Raw genomic sequence first — 15,611 nt, forward strand, 5'->3', positions numbered from 1 at the left:
GTCATCGAGCATTCGGAGGTGCAGCATTTCCTGCGCCTTTGCCAAGGCCTGAACATCTCCCGAGAACGTGGGGTATTGATACAAGGCACTATTCTGGCTCCGGCGGATCTGGTGATAGAAGTCTTCAGGGCGTTGAACAAACGGCTGGGCTTCTTCGACTAGGTTCTCCTGGCACAAGTCTTGGATCAGGCTCCCTAAGACTGGAGAGCCCTTTGTAGCATCCGAGTCTCGAACTGCGCTTCGGAGAGTCCGGAGCACTGCCGTATAGCTTTGGCGATGCTCAGCCAATGTTGCAGGTTCTTCGCTGCGGTCGCCTTCGTCAATGGGAAACTCTACGTCAACGGTATCGTCTCCTTCTGACCGGCTTGCCCAGAGCTGTGCATCTTTGCGTGCATCCTCGGCCGACTTACTAAGAAGGGAGATGTTTAAGATATAGTGTTTGAGACGGGGCGGAGAGAAGCTTCATGGTTGGACCAGATGTCGCTGATATCGCCGTCTGTCTTCGAGATGAAGTCTTCCCAAGGCACGAATAAGGCCAGATGAAGGACAGAATTACTACACACGGTCAGCGCGCTGGCCCGGACTAGAGTGGGGGCTTTAGAGCGTACCGTTTAAAGTAAACTGGATGCTCGTCCAAATGGTCGCTGCTAATATACCCCTGAAAGATCGGTACGGCGTATTCGTGAGGCCGACGAAGCTTTTGGGTCCAGTTGTGATATTCTACGGATGGCCCCTCAAGAGCTATGTTGGTCTCGTCCTCGGCTCTGTCACCACGACGCACCAGGTTAATCATAGACATGTAATCGTAGAGACAAACATCTCTCAGAATCGGCCCTCTATAGGCATAGGCATCCAAGTACAGCAGCGTCCGACCGCCTCCCCTAAGTTGTACCGTCTCATCAGGCTCCTCCGCGTCTGTTTGTACGCCGGCCTGGCAACGAAGGTGCGCCCATCGCCGGAAGATTTGTCCAGTAGAGTGCCGTGAGGTTGGTGAACGACTAGTACGGCACGTTGGTAAAGTCTGTGTGATAGCCGAGCAAGTGGTAGCAGACCTCCACGGCCCAGAGCTGTCTCTCGGAAAAGATCCGGTTTGCCGCCCTCATCAAAAACTGACGGCTCTTGTTCAGTACCTCCGGCCGCTGACCGTCATGACTGGCGGTGTCCGAAACCTGATGCCTCAGCACAGCGGCCCCGCGGAGCTGCTCGAGCACCTGAACGAACCCGTTCATAACTTTTTCCTTCCCCGCAGTAGACAAAAGGTGCTTAACGGGTGTGTTTAACTGCTTGCTTCAAGGTCAGCATTACAGGTACTAATGAGGAGAAAAATGGATCAATTGTGGACTTACTGTCTGCGACGTGCCAAAGTGACATGCACTACCTTGAGGAGTCCGGGGTCGAGGCGAAGAGAAAATATGAGGTAAAACAGGCGGGAGAGGAATAAGGGGATGAGTGCGAGCCACGTCCAGAGTGTGGCCTCTTCCAAACGTGCCGGGTTCAAAGGGAGTGGGTGCCGGCCGACGGCGCTTTGCTGGCCTCGGCCGCAGTGCACTGGGAACTCTGATGGTCGCCGCTATCCAGCCTACGGAGCTGGCGCGAAAACTGACTACCGTGCGGGAGGTGTTGCGGCAGACTGTCGGGCCCGCGGCCTGCGGCCTCGTGGTCGCTGGTGGCGGGCAGGAGGCGTAGGCGGCGGAGGAACCAAAAAATTTGCGCTTTGGTTTTAGGCAAGCACGCCGCGATGAAGCCGATAAGCAGTTGGAGGGCGCACAGTAGGTCATAAAGTGGGGTACATAGGGGTTTATAAATTTGGCCGTGCAGGTAGGTGTTGAGAAACCAGGCCAGATATATAATTTCGACGGCACTGGCGCCCAGGCCGGCCGTCATTAGGAACGTAATGGCCAGCTTGTCGGCCCGTAGACGGATTGCGTAGATTAAGGTTAGGGGTAACAGTGAAAGGACCAGGTTACAGATCAAATTGCACCCTGGATGGCAACCCGAAGGGGCGTGGTCAGCGCTTTTGATTTGAAATTGCCAGGCGGCATGTAAACAAGCGGCAAGGAGGGGAACAGTACAGTGATAGGTCCGGGCCCACGCCAATAGTGCTTGCGTGGTCATGCAAACAGCGTCCGCGGTAGGTGTCCACACGGCCGAAAGCGGAATGCAAATGGTGAAATGTATGGCGGTAAGGGCAAGGAGCCAGGCAACGTTGACGGCAATGACGGACCACAGCGTCCACCGCCACCAACGCCATTGCTGACGCAGCGGGAGCAGCATTAAACCAATCGAAATCCGGGTTATGTTAAGTGCCCACATCCAGAGAATGCTCTTGGCCCACAGGAGCGGGGAATCGAAAATGGGACCCTCCATACCCAAACCACGCAAATAAAGCACGATCTCGATAGAAAAAAGAACGATGATTAAGACCAAGGCGACAGCTGCCGTAGTATCGTCCCACCCCCATCCCCGCGAAGACCGTCGCGCCACGCGGAACCGGATAGCGGAAACGACGAAGGCCGTGGCTAAGAGCACCGAGGCGGGCACCCAGAAGACTGGGAAGTAGGTGCGATCGATCATAGCGGGGGCAGCAGTAGGGACCGGGAAAGTTGTAAAGCCGAAGACGTTTTAACTTCAGTTGTGGGCATAGCAGCAAGAGCAAGCAAGCTTGAGAGCAGGCCCGGGAAATCGGGTCGACCTCCTCTTTTAAGGTCCGGCGCAATGGCCGCTAGGTAGGGCGAAGGAAACGGGACGGGTGAGCGACATGAAAGGGACATTTCGTCGATCTCGACATCCAAGGAGTAGCACCTCATCAACACACTGTTCTATCTTGGAGTCAGAACACGCCACCAACTCCCGCTAACAGGGCGCCACGATTACAAAAACGGCTAGGCTTGGGTATTGTCCTCTGCGCGGAGGGACTGTCACAAGCTCGGTCTCCCCGACGCGCTAGGAGCGGGGAAGGCGGAAAAGATAAGTTTCGCGGCCAACGGCATAATCCGGGCCAACCCCCTTTTGCCAAAAATGAGTCTCGGACAAAGGTCCGATATTTGGGGACGGAAGACTGCTTGGCCTGCCGAATCCTTGGTTGCCACCGACGCCACAAGACGCTTCGTCATGTCGGCTGGTGCTAGCTGATCGACTCCCCAAATGCCACACCACAATGTACCCAACCGGATCTAGCGCCAGCCACCACTCTCCCAATGTCGCCCACGAATTCTGCCCACTGCCCGGCGTGAGCCAGGAGGAGCTCGGTCTGAGCGACAAATTCCGTATGTGCCTGGACATCCCCAGACTTCAGGAAGATGGCACTGTTCACTTTGATCCCTTCATAGGGGGGTATTTCTGTAGGCGTTGCTGACTTGGCTGCCGTGGCTGCGTTCTGTATGGCTTTGTTTATGTGTGAGACGAGGGCTCCCGGGTTGTTGGCCATTTGGCTCTGGATCAAGGTTCTGATGGCATTACCATCATTCCCTGTCGAGTCGTGTAATTTGATGACAAGTCTTCTTTCATTTGGCTCAGTCACGTGTTCGTTGTAGGTTTTCCCAACGGCCGACGTCCAGGTCTTGGTGGTCTTCGCTGCGTGGGGGAGTCCTGTGGCGTCACTGGTTGTGGCAGAAGCTCCGGCAACCTGCGCCCAACTCCTAGAAATCTGTGTGGTTGTCTCCAGCCGTTCTGGATTTGTGAGGCCAGCCAAGGCTGTGACAATGCTTTCTAGCTGTTTGGTGTGCTGCTGCTGTATATTTGCTATTTGTTGAACTCGCCTGTTTTCTTCGAGGTGGGTCTGGGGTGCTTGGGCCCCCTGGCACGTGAGAAATTTGGCAACGAGACTTTTGATGGACTCGAAAAGGGGTCGCAGCCTGCCGCTGGGCACGGCGGCATACTTTGGGCGGCTGTCAATGGCCTTCTGTAGGATCGAGATGTCTTCCGCAAGGTATTGGGCATGTGTCAAAGTATCTTCGTCTGTCTTACCCATGGTTGGCCACTCTAAGGGCGTCGACGATGGAGGTCCGGTCTCCATCGTGATGCATTAGCTGCCTCCAATGACCACTTTTGTCTCCACTGTTACCCGCGCCGGAAGCTAGGCTTTCCCAGCCTGTGGCCTCCGGTGTGCCGCAGGAGAGAGGATCCAAATGACAGTAACCTTGGGCTTTTTGGGCCTGATTACGTTTTGTTTCCAAAAACTTGGTTTTGACTAAAGTTGATGTTTTTCCAGTATATGCCCTTGCTCCCGCTCAGTGCAACAATGCGTATATTGGCAATATGGACCCCTCGCAATATTATTGTATTGCCAGGTGGTGTGTATTGTATTACACAATATGGCATTGTCGCTTACGAGTCATGACCTTGCTCTACGTCTTGCATCAGGCGAGGCAGATCGTCATAAACCAGCAGCCTACTCCATTTGACCCATGCTTCAGATCCACCAGGCGTATCCGGGAGATGCGGAGGCACAGTACTGTACTCAGCAGGCAACACTATATTGGACAGAGACAAGGGCATACCTGCCAATTACGGTGCTACGACTCTTTTGAAAACGGCACACCAACTCCACACGTGTCAGTTCTGCGCGCTTAGCCGCGCTACGTGCTGCAGAATCCAATATCCACTTCTTCGGTTTTGGCTTGCGCCACTGGTCTTAGATGGTCATCCAACGTTTCAACCAACTCCACGGACCAGATATCCCGGGAACAAGGAGATCATCGGACCTATGGACACCCAAGAAGATCATCAGGGGCCATATCAACATATGAAAAAGGGATTCAATCTCACTTCCCGCGAAAGAACAACCACTTGGTTCGCAAAAAACTCCAGTACCTCCGTAGTTACACATTCAATTGCTGCAACGCGCAGACCTGGCTCGTATCACCGTCACGTGTTACGTGTCACGAAGAGAGATGGATTCCTTGGGTGGCGCAATACTGATTCCATTATCGGACATTTCCGAGGTTGGGTCGACTCAGCGCCTACAAACATCGTTGCGGTTGGCGTTCCGTTGAATTGTCTCAGACGCCCATCCTGAAAAGCAAACCAGTGGGTAATACAAGCGCTAACGGACCCAGGCCGGGACTGGCTAACTGACCCAGCCGGTCAAACTTAAAAGTTACCGATGTGCAACAACTCAACTAGCAGACGCCTTGGCTTCTCCGTCTACTAGTACAGACTGATGGTCCAGTCTGACTGAAACAGACCGACCAACAGTCTGGTTCAATGATCTCAGACTAACTGTCAGACTAATAGTCTGCACCAAATTTGCTGCACGCTCTCTGAGCCAATTGAAGCCTAACCACTAACGCCATCGGCACCATGGTAGCTTTATTGAGCTTAGCGATCCCCAACTGCTGGTACTGGTGGCGTTAGTGGTTAGGTTTCAATTGGCCTCGAGAGCGTGCAGGGTGTTTCAGCCCAAATTGATGAGATTATAACTTACGCAGTAGGAAAGACTTGCAAGAAGCCTAACTCCTGACCCACAGTGGCGACACTCTCTCGGCACCATATGCTCGCATGCCTCGTGTCAGCTGAATAAGGGGCTTGGGCTAGGTACCCCACCATATGAGTGCGCCACGACAATGACTTGCTTGCCATTGTTGCTGAGTCTCTCGATTTCGGCACGGACGGCGGCCGTATCCTCCGCCACACCGACATTGACGTTCTTGGTGCCAACACTAGGTAGGGTCACGGCCGATGTCGAAAGACCACGGCTCGAGAGGTCCTTGCGAATCTCATCGAAAGCCCAAGGGCCGTGCCAGGCACCGGGTGTAAACAGAATGATCGGGGAGTTCATTCTGGGGACGCTCAGGGCATTGGCAGCTGCCATGCAAGTCAAGATGACGAACGACGAGAGCTGCATGCTGGTGGATTGGGCGAGGGAGAAATATGACGACGTGCTGCTGGACGTCGAGTCATTGTATGAGGTTTGCGTTTGTAGGTGCCTTAAGTAGTGCTACAGTATGTTATATCGAATCGTTGTCCCCGGTTCGAAAAAGCCTTCACCTGATTGCATTGGGTTAAGTGGTAAGGCCGGAGATGAAGGTACCTCAAGGCAGACGGACGCGGCACCCTAAGTGTACCGAAATACGCACGAGTGAAGTTTATCCACTAACAGGGGCTTGGTCTCACGTTTTTCCCTGATCATACTTTGCAAGTGCGCTCACCTCGAGGACCAATTGCCAGCATTACTAGGATGATGGTGTGGAGAACGGGTCCAAAATTGAGGTCTTGCCCCGGATGCAAGGGCAGAGGGCACGCTAGAGACCACCGTTTCGGGGGTAATACCCTAGTAAATTATTAAGGTTCATTCTCCCAGGTGTTGTGTCATGGCTCAAGTAGCATCCACTGCCGAGGTCAATCGGATAGGCCCAAGGCTGACCACACCACAGACACTGGGTACAACCCTGGCACCAATGTCTTCGCAAAGCCATTTGCATAAGTCTGCCCCCCGTCTCGCGACCAGAGTACCTCGCGACCACCAAGTCCCCACCAAAATCGCTAAAACTGCTCTTTTTAGGACCCCTGTTACCTCCCCTATTTTATAAGATATAAGCTTATAAGTATATACAGAATATAGCTAAAAGAGTAAAGAATTATATAACGCTAGTTTAAATCTAGTAAATCTTTACGTAAGCTAGCCCTTAAAGCTTGAACCTAAAAGAGTAATTTCCCATAGTTAAGGGCTGTTTTTAGAAACCTTAATATCTCACTTATTAACGTACTCCTGTGTCAGGGCAGTGCGGGATAGACTGATCAGGGGCATATTTGTACAGTACTACTTAAGGCTTGAAGCCATCGTGACGTTTTTCATAGCACGGAGCCAGACATTTTTTTCATCACTCAGCTTCACCAATCCGACTTGATTTTTCCACCCCATTGAATTCCTACGCTTCTGCACCCGTTCTTGTACGCAATTGACTGACAATGCCATGATCAGAGATTCCCTCACAAGTGTCGCATCAACAGGGCGTTGTTGATGTGGCTGGCTCCCCCGTCGAAAATCTGCTTTGGCCCCTTATCTGGGAATGCCCTCACTCTGGCCCAGGGCCAGAGTGAACCTCGCCGGAAACACCGCCGAAACTGGCAAGCGGTGAACTCCCTTCGGTCGTGGTGGTTGTTTGTCCCCGATCAGGAGAACCCTCATCCGCCCCAGGACACTCCACAAGGGAGTGGGACAAACAAGGGAGTGGGACACTTTCCCGCTTTCTGAAAGACACTCTCTTTCTTCTTATTTTCCTCCACCAATAATTATGCCACGACAATCAACTGAAGGCGATTTGATTCTAGCGCTTAATGCGCTTAAAACAAACCCACAATTGACAATTCAAGCTGCATCGATATACAACGTGTCGAAATCAACACTTTACAGACGATACCATGGTCAACCTGCAAAGCGCGATTCACGACCACAAAGCCAGAAATTGACCTCATACGAAGAGGACAGCATTGTACGATACGTAATCGACCTAGATTCGCGATCATTTCCACGGCGCCTTAGTGGTGTTCGAGGAATGGCGGATCGACTCCTCCGCGTACGCGACGCGCCGCGCGTCGGAACCAACTGGGCTGCAAACTTCGTACGACGACGACCTGAGCTCCGAACGCGTTTTAATCGAAGAATCGACTATCAGAGAGTCCTCTGCGAAGATCCGGACGCGTATCGCGCGTGGTTTACCCTCGTACGGAATATAATCGCGAAATACGGTATCTACAATGACGATATCTACAACTTCGACGAGACGGGCTTCGCGATGGGTAAGATCTCCGCCGAGACTGTGGTTACGACCTCCGATCGACGCGGCAAGCCAAGAGCCGTACAACAAGGGAATCAGGAATGGGTTACAGTAATCCAGGGTATCGCGTCGTCCGGCAATTCGATTCCGCCGTACATCATCTTCGCAGGCAAGGTCCACCTCGACTCGTGGACGACCGAAAGCCCTCTACCGCCTAACTGGGTAATTACGCTTACTGAAAACGGCTGGACGACGAATGAGAAAGGTCTCGAATGGGTAAAACACTTCGATTTTCATACAAAGAGCCGTACGAAGGGCGCTTACCGGCTCCTTATCCTCGACGGCCACGAGAGCCACCACTCGGTCGATTTCGAGCTATACTGCAAGGACCAGAACATAATTACGCTCTGTATGCCTGCTCATTCGTCGCATAAGCTCCAGCCTCTCGATGTCGGGTGCTTTAGACCTCTTAAAAGGGCGTACGGAAAAGAAATCGAAGGTCTCATGCGGGCGCATATTACCCACATCGCGAAGGAAGACTTCCTCCCAGCCTTTTACAAGGCGTACGACGCTGCAATTTCGAAGTCAAATATACAGGCAGGCTTTAGAGCGACTGGCCTAGTACCGTACGACGCGGAATACGTCATTTCGCAGCTAGATGTGAAGCCTCATACGCCAACACCGCCAGGTTCCTCTACAGGCCTCCCGCCACCCTGGGTCTCGAAGACGCCAAACAACCCGATTGAAGCCGAATCGCAGACTGAATACATCAAGAATCCTATCGTACGGCATCAGGGTAGCTCTCCTTCATCAATAATTGCAAGCTTACGGCAGCTAAATAAAGGAATCGCAATGATGGTGCACGAGCAAACCCTTGTACGCCACGAACTCGCCGAACTTCGAGATGCAAATGACCGCCTTAGCCGCCGTCGCCGTACAAAGAGAAAGCAGCTACAGAAAGGAGGATCCCTAACAATTAATCAGGCAAAGGACTTGAAGGATCAAATCGATGCGACGCAGCAGTTACAGGCAGAAACGAGTCAGAATAATGGTCGCGCAAGGAGGACAGAGACGCGCGCGCGACGCTGTGGCGTCTGCGGGGAGCCCGGTCATAATGCGCGTACGTGTCAGAACGTTGAGTCTATCTCTGAAGAAGAGGATTCTAAATAGTTTTGATTAATTTGAGGCGTTGTGGTTGAATGAACTTATACATTGTCGTGTAAGTGCCTAGAAAGTGGGCGGGTCGCTTGTGGAGTACGTTATAGAGTAAGTAACTATAGAGATATTTAACTTTAAAAATCTCCTCTATAGTTAAGAAATCTAACTTTACTATATCTCTATAAGTAGGGAGTAAAAGTGGGTCTAAGTAATTTGTTTTAGATAGCTTATAGCCTATTTGTTGGAAGGTATGTCCGATATAAGGATATTTATCCTTATATAAGGTGCAGGGTTGATAATAAAGGAATAAGTAAGTAAAGGAGTGTGAGAGTTACTATTAGAGTGCTCTATCTAAACTAAGTTCTAGCTATAGGAATAAGGGAGCGTAGCGACCTTATATAGGTAGTATATAAAGTCTAGAACCTTCCAAATACTTATAAATATAGGTTGGATTTATAAGTATTACTAAGCGTTGATTTATAAGCGAAAGAATCGAATAGAACCGACTAGGTTCGAGGAGGTTTGGTCGGTTTCTAGGGGCTTCGATAAGGTTCTATAGGTTACTACCGGGTAGGCTACTACCGGGTAGGTCTAAGTAGGTCCCGGGTAGGTCGGTACCGGGTAGGTAGCTATTAGCTATTTTAACACTATTTTCCTATTAAATTTTTAAGGAGTATATGTTCAGGAGGATTTCCTAGATAGACAGTCATTACCTTTGCACTTCAGCGATCAATCTAAGTATCAGTTTCACCACACACTTGAACTAGTCACTCAATTGCCGAGACTGGTATCTCTTCCAAGAGACACGACAACCCCAAAGAGAGAACGACAGCAGAGTGTTAGTTGTTATCGCACAGGCTTTACCTATCTTGCAGAACAGCAACCCCAGCGCCCTGCCAGACGGTTGACCCCGGAGGCAGGATCGTGACAGGGGGGCAGACTTACATATGAAGACGGAGGCCGCACCAGAGGTTCAAGGACATGACCGCACGGCGTATACTCCATCTCGACAATGTCTCTCCCTCCGCCCCCCGCTGACCTGGATCTGAACGAGTCCAGGGTTTCAGAGATGACAGGCGCCCTCGCCGCGACCTGGGCATTAGCCACCATTGCGGTGGTCCTCCGTTTTGTTGTGCGAAGGCTGAGGAACAATCCTTTCTGGATCGAAGATTTCCTCGCGATATAGGTGCTCCATAGTTTGCGCTACCACCGGGACCTGTTCGGAGGCAAGTGCGGTGCTACTGTATAGCCTCTAGTATAATATAAAGCTGTTCCTTGTTCTTTGAATCTAGGAACTTTAATAACTGACTTGTACCAGGCACCCTTTCATGTGAACTACGACACCCGCGAAGACACAAGTCTCCCAGAATGCCCTCCATCCTGGTTCAAAAAACTGCGGAGGACTTCAAGGGCACCGAGAAGCTAGTTCCGATATACCCTTCAGTCGTAGACATCCAGTCTCCACCAGCACCGGCTTTCAAGTATCTCCTGGCTCGTGGAAAAAAGAAGAACATTTTAGTCATAGTCCCGAGCGGCGCCGAAAAGAAGAAACTGCTGGCCGAAAATCACGTTAATGCTGAGTATCCTGAAGCGAATGGATATACAGTGTTCGTAAAGAAGCTCGAAGGTGTAGCCAGTGGTGTCGGCGAACAGCCTTACGACCACGCAGGACAAGAAGGCGCACAAAATCGAATCAAGAATGCCATCACCGAAATGTCCAACAGCATGGAGGTGCTCAGATTTATTCAGAACAACAAGGTCGGGGAGGTGCTGGTTATATCCATCGAGAACTTCATCAGACGCGAAGGTAGGGAGAGGCCCGTAGACATCGGCGTCATTGCAATTCACAGCGTCGTCAGTGGCAAAACGAAGGCGCGGCTGTCCGAGGGTGTTTCCATCCACCCTGCGATCGTTGACCAGGCGAGAGAAAGAGGCCTTGCCCATCCCAATGATGATTGCGCCCTTGGACACCCCGACACAGCTTGCAATCATGGCAAGGTTACTATCGGCGGGATCTTAGCCGAGATATACAGCGGCGTAGATAAATCAAATTGGCACGAGGTCGCGATCGGCATATCTCGGTGGAAAATCTTGTTTGATACTCTCTGTCGGATGCCTTGCGGATGATAATCCTTGCCGCAGAGTATCATGTTTCTCTCCGTAGAAGGCTGGAGCTCTCCTTTCACCTCTAAATGATCGTGATATTATTTGAAAGATTCTAAGCTCGCAAACATAACTGCATTTATGACTACGTGATGCCAGGGCAAAAGCCGTAAAATTGGGAAGAGGTACCCACAGCTCCTGCTATATCACAGCTGTATTTCATACAGGTGCCGACAATGTTGTAGCCTTCGATTTCCTATAAATGCATTCCCGTTCTAGCCTTCGCATCAATAAGCTCTCTTGAAGCTGTTAATAATGTCCAACCAAGACGCTCTCCTTGAATGAGTCTTGCACACGGTCGATAGGTATATTCCGAGTAAACTATTAGTAGGCGGGTCAAACGGAGGGCCCAGGGTTACTAGACTACCCTGTTCTCTCATAAGATCATAAGGATCAAACAAGAGAAGGGTACTAGGCTGGGTGAATGCTACGAAGTGTCGGACTCTTCCGATTACACGTATGGAGTCGTGATAAGGACGACTGCCCACGCCATTGCTAGAACCACTACCATCACATGCCAGAGGCATCCTCTTATCGTGATTAAGCCGATCTGTTTGCTCTCTCCACTCCATCGGACCGAAAGATAGAGGCGCCCATGCTTGCAATGAGATACTACTGTATAGTACTAACAGTATACCATAATCGACGGCTCCTGGAGGACAATTAGGAGTAAGCGCATACTAGGGAACGAACTCCCGGCTTCCCAGCACGATATGATCCGAGATAAATAAAGCACTGCTTTCCTATGAACGTTATTGACTTGCAAAAAGGTACTACAGTAACTACCTTTCCAAGGACGAGCCATTGGATAGATATGCAGACTCTCTGGTGGTATAGTGCATATTGGCCATGTCTGGAAACCTCATGCATGGCAAAACTTGACAGACTGCTATGTTCCCCCTAGCAGAGGATCGGATTGTCGACCGGTGGACCTGAGTCGTTATCGTTTGTTGCCCCACTGAGCGTTTGCGTGTCATACTCGAAGATGTAAACATTCGAAGACACGGTCTGCTGGCGATAAGCCTTCTACCTAAGAGTGTGTTAGAAATGGATCCTGCGAGATCCCATTTAAACCGACGCCAAAACTTCCCCGTCTGCCTGGAGGACTGCTGGCGAGCGTTCATTCCAACAGATACCTGACAGCACTGCCACGAACACTAGCCACATCTTGCTTGCGAGCAGTGCACGATGAGCATGCATAAGAAGATGCGAGTGGCCCTGAAGCCGCTGACCTCAGCCAATATCATTCCTCCTGGTCACCCCCGAGAGGAACTGCCGGCCTACAAGTGGAAGTTAATGCTGCTTGCGACAGCCCTTCTCTCTGCCATTAGTGGTAGGTTTTCGTTTCTCATTTCTAATTTTACGCGATCGCCAGACGGCCCAACCGTTTTGCTAATTGACTAACGGTATCTTGCTATCTTCCATGCTTCTAGGCTATGATGTGTTGAACGTCTCCAATACGCAGGTAGCCATCTACGAGGCCTTTGGGCAGATTGAGGTACTGCCTTGGGTATCCCTGGCGTATTCACTTGTCAATGCGGCGTGCATCCCGCTGTTTCGCGAGCTCACGCGCATTTTCGAGCTGAAGATGCTGTACATTATCGCGGTGGTGTTAGTGATGGTTTCTGCCGCGCTGATTGGCGCTGCCCCGAGCATCAAAGTCGTCATTGTCGGCCGCGCGATGCTGGGCACTGGCGGTGCCCTCTCATATCAGTTGATTCTAACGTACAATGTTGTCTTTGCATTGCCCCTCGAGCTCGCCCTTGTGCAAGCCATGGTCGGGGCTTGCTTTGCCGTCGGCCTGCTCACGGGTCCCCTTATCGGCGGCGCCTTTACCGAGAATGCGCATACTACGTGGCGCTGGGCGTTCTACATTGTTGTCGTCATGGGCGCCGTGGCTCTCGTCATCAACATCGCTGCCTATCCACGCTACAGGATACCCAATTCCAAGTCAATGGCGGTGGCGCAGCTGCGCGAGATTGACTGGCTCGGCTGCGTTCTGCACATGGCCACGCTCGCCCTGCTGGGCTTCGCCTGCATCGGTGGTGGTACCACGTGGCCATGGGGCTCCGGGTCGTCTATCGCTATCTATGTGGTCTTTGGACTAGTATTCGTCGCCTATGTCGTCCAGCAGACCTTTAGCTTGGGGACCACCCCGGAGCGCCGCATCCTGCCCATCACGGTTCTCACCACCAGACCCGTTGTCTTGCTCGTCACGATTTGCAGTATCTGCGCTGCCATGAGTTATGGCGTCACACTATACTACACGCCACTATACTTTGCCTTCACACGCGGCGAGACCCCCGTCTCAGCCGCCGTCCGCCTGCTGCCATTCATCGGTCCTTTCATCATCATGATCTTCATCGCAGCTGGTCTGCTGCCCATAGTCCGCTACTATATGGTTTTTTTCGTCTCGGGCTCATTGCTGTTGGTCATCGGTAGTGGCCTGTGGCAGCTCGTACTCCCAGACACCTCTGAGTCGCCTATCCTAGGCTTCGAAGCAATCATTGGCTTAGGCTGCGGCCTCATCTGGTCGCTCGGCATGCCCATCGCCTCAGTACTCTTGCCTACAGAGATGCACTTTGACGCCGCTATGCTGTACAATCTGTCTCAGCTTGGCGGCGTCGCTGTTGTGCTGGCTATAGCTGGTGCCGTCTATCAAAAAGTCGGCCGCCAGCTTATCCAGCACGCCGCCGAGCGTGCCGGCGAGACGCTCACCGACCACGAGTGCCTCGAGCTGCTCACTGGGATCAAGTCGGATCTGTTCGACCGGACCCGCGATAACCCGGCTCCGGGCCCAGCCATTGTCGAAGCCCTCACGACCGTTGTCGTCCGCCTCTTCTGGATAGTCTTTGCCGCCGGCCTGCTGTCCCTGATTTGTAGCGCACTGATGAAGTTCGAGGCTGTCGGCTTTGTCCTTGAGGGCGACAAGGTGGAAAAAACCTTCGGTGCTACAGCAGCTGAAGATTGCACCAAACGTGATAATCCTGCTGCACAAAACGGGCCTCGCTTTCAAGCAGCCGCCGACAATCAATCAACACATCCTGCCACTAGCTACTGACCTCATAATCAAAGACTACTTGAAGACAGGTGCAAAAGGAGTCAAGCAGCAGATCCAATAGGCAAGTAGTGCAAGACTTGATTGTATGTTCACTATATTCAGACATATAACGTAATCCACAAGCAAGCGGGCCACACAAGCAAGCGGGCCACACAAGCAAGCGGGCCACACAAGCAAGCGGGCCACCCTCCAGGCACTCGTACGATAATGTGTAAGAGAATACAACCAGAACGCCTAAAATTAATTGAAACTATGAGGAATCCTCTTCTTCAGAGGCAGATATAACTATCTGACACGTATGAGCATTATGGCCAGGCTCGCCGCAGGCACCACATCGTCGCGCGCGTGTTTCTAGCCTCCTCGTACGACCACTATTCTGACTCGTTTCCGCCCTTAACTGCTACGTCGTATCGATTTGAGCCTTTAAATCCTTTACCTGATTAATTATTAGGGACCCTCCTTTCTATAGCTGTTTTCTTTTCGTACGATAACGGCGGCTAAGGCGGTCGTTTATATCTCGAAGTTCGGCGAGGTTATGGCGTATAAGGGTCTGCTCGTGTACTATTATTATGATTCCTTTATTTAGCTGCCGTAGGCTCTTAATAATGGACGACGGAGAGCTATTCTGGTGTTGTACGATATGACTTTTAATATACTCCGTCTGCGATTCGGCCTTAATTGGGTTATTCGGCGTCTTCGAAACCCAAGGGGGTGGTAGTCCAGTAGAGGAACCTGGCGGTGTCGGCGTACGAAACTTTATATCTAGCTGCGAAATCACATAATTCGGGTCGTACGGTACTAGGCTAGTTGCGCTGAAGCCTACCTGGATGTTTAACTTTATTATCGTAGCGTCGTACGCCTTATAAAAGGCTGGGAGGAAGTCCTCCTTCGAGATATGGGTAATATACGCCCGTATAAGACCCTCGATTTCTTTACCGTACGCCCGTTTGAGAGGGCTAAAGTACCTAATATCGAGAGGCTGGAGCTTATATAATAAATGGGTAGGTATATAGAGCGTCATAATATTCTGCTCCTTATAGTAGAGCTCGAAATTGACGGAATGGTAGCTCTCGTGGCCGTCGAGGATAAGGAGGCGGTGGGTTCCCTTTATATAACTCTTCGTATGGAAATCGAAGTGTTTTACCTATTCTAGACCTCTCTCGTTCGTTATCTAACCGTTCTCTGAAAGCGTGATTACCTAGTCGGGCAGTAGAGGGCTACTCGCGGTCTAGGGGTTGAGATGGACCTTCCCCGCGAAGATAATATATAGTGGGATCGAATAGCTATACGACGCGATGCCCTAGATTACTATAACCTATTCCTGATTACCTTATTATACGGCTCTTAGCCTCCCGCGTCGATCGGAGGTTGTAACACTAGTTTCGGCGGAGATCTTACCTATCGCGAAGCCCGTTTCGTCGAAGTTATAGATGTCGTCATTGTGGATCCCGTATTTCGCGATTATGTTTCGTACGAGCGAAAACTACGCGCGATACGCGTCCGGATCCTCG

The 15,611-nt window shown here is 51.4% G+C and overlaps 4 protein-coding genes across 4 annotated transcripts; 2 read left to right on the plus strand and 2 right to left on the minus strand.

Moving 5' to 3' along the window:
* Nucleotides 1-729: 729 nt before the first annotated feature.
* On the minus strand, nt 730-1,508 carry B0I36DRAFT_339911 (uncharacterized protein). The gene is made up of 2 exons (XM_046155904.1): nt 1,347-1,508; nt 730-1,280 (listed from the first exon to the last, which is right to left on the minus strand). The coding sequence occupies exon 2, from the start codon at nt 1,227-1,229 to the stop codon at nt 999-1,001; it is 231 nt and encodes a 76-aa protein (XP_046004880.1). The 5' UTR covers nt 1,230-1,280; nt 1,347-1,508; the 3' UTR covers nt 730-998.
* Nucleotides 1,509-5,509: 4,001 nt separating this feature from the next.
* On the minus strand, nt 5,510-5,845 carry B0I36DRAFT_369755 (uncharacterized protein; the record flags this gene model as incomplete). Its single annotated transcript, XM_046159826.1, has 1 exon — nt 5,510-5,845. The coding sequence occupies one exon, from the start codon at nt 5,843-5,845 to the stop codon at nt 5,510-5,512; it is 336 nt and encodes a 111-aa protein (XP_046004881.1).
* A 4,399-nt stretch (nt 5,846-10,244) lies between these two features.
* B0I36DRAFT_256494 (uncharacterized protein) lies at nt 10,245-11,003 on the plus strand (the record flags this gene model as incomplete). The annotated part of the gene is made up of 1 exon (XM_046150944.1): nt 10,245-11,003. One exon carries the CDS (start codon nt 10,245-10,247, stop codon nt 11,001-11,003), a length of 759 nt encoding a protein of 252 aa, XP_046004882.1.
* A 1,272-nt stretch (nt 11,004-12,275) lies between these two features.
* On the plus strand, nt 12,276-13,953 carry B0I36DRAFT_209143 (major facilitator superfamily domain-containing protein; the record flags this gene model as incomplete). Its single annotated transcript, XM_046148881.1, has 2 exons — nt 12,276-12,372; nt 12,473-13,953. Coding segments are annotated over 2 exons (1,578 nt in total), but the record flags the coding sequence as incomplete, so codon positions are not given.
* Between the last annotated feature and the right edge of the window lie 1,658 nt (nt 13,954-15,611).

Source organism: Microdochium trichocladiopsis (genome assembly GCF_020744255.1).
Source record: "Microdochium trichocladiopsis strain MPI-CAGE-CH-0230 chromosome Unknown B0I36scaffold_14, whole genome shotgun sequence".
NCBI classification, from domain to species: Eukaryota; Fungi; Ascomycota; class Sordariomycetes; order Xylariales; family Microdochiaceae; genus Microdochium; species Microdochium trichocladiopsis.

Bases quoted from the DNA above. Each gene is read 5' to 3' on its own strand.
- B0I36DRAFT_339911 (XM_046155904.1), bottom strand. From the start codon at position 1,229: ATGAACGGGTTCGTTCAGGTGCTCGAGCAGCTCCGCGGGGCCGCTGTG.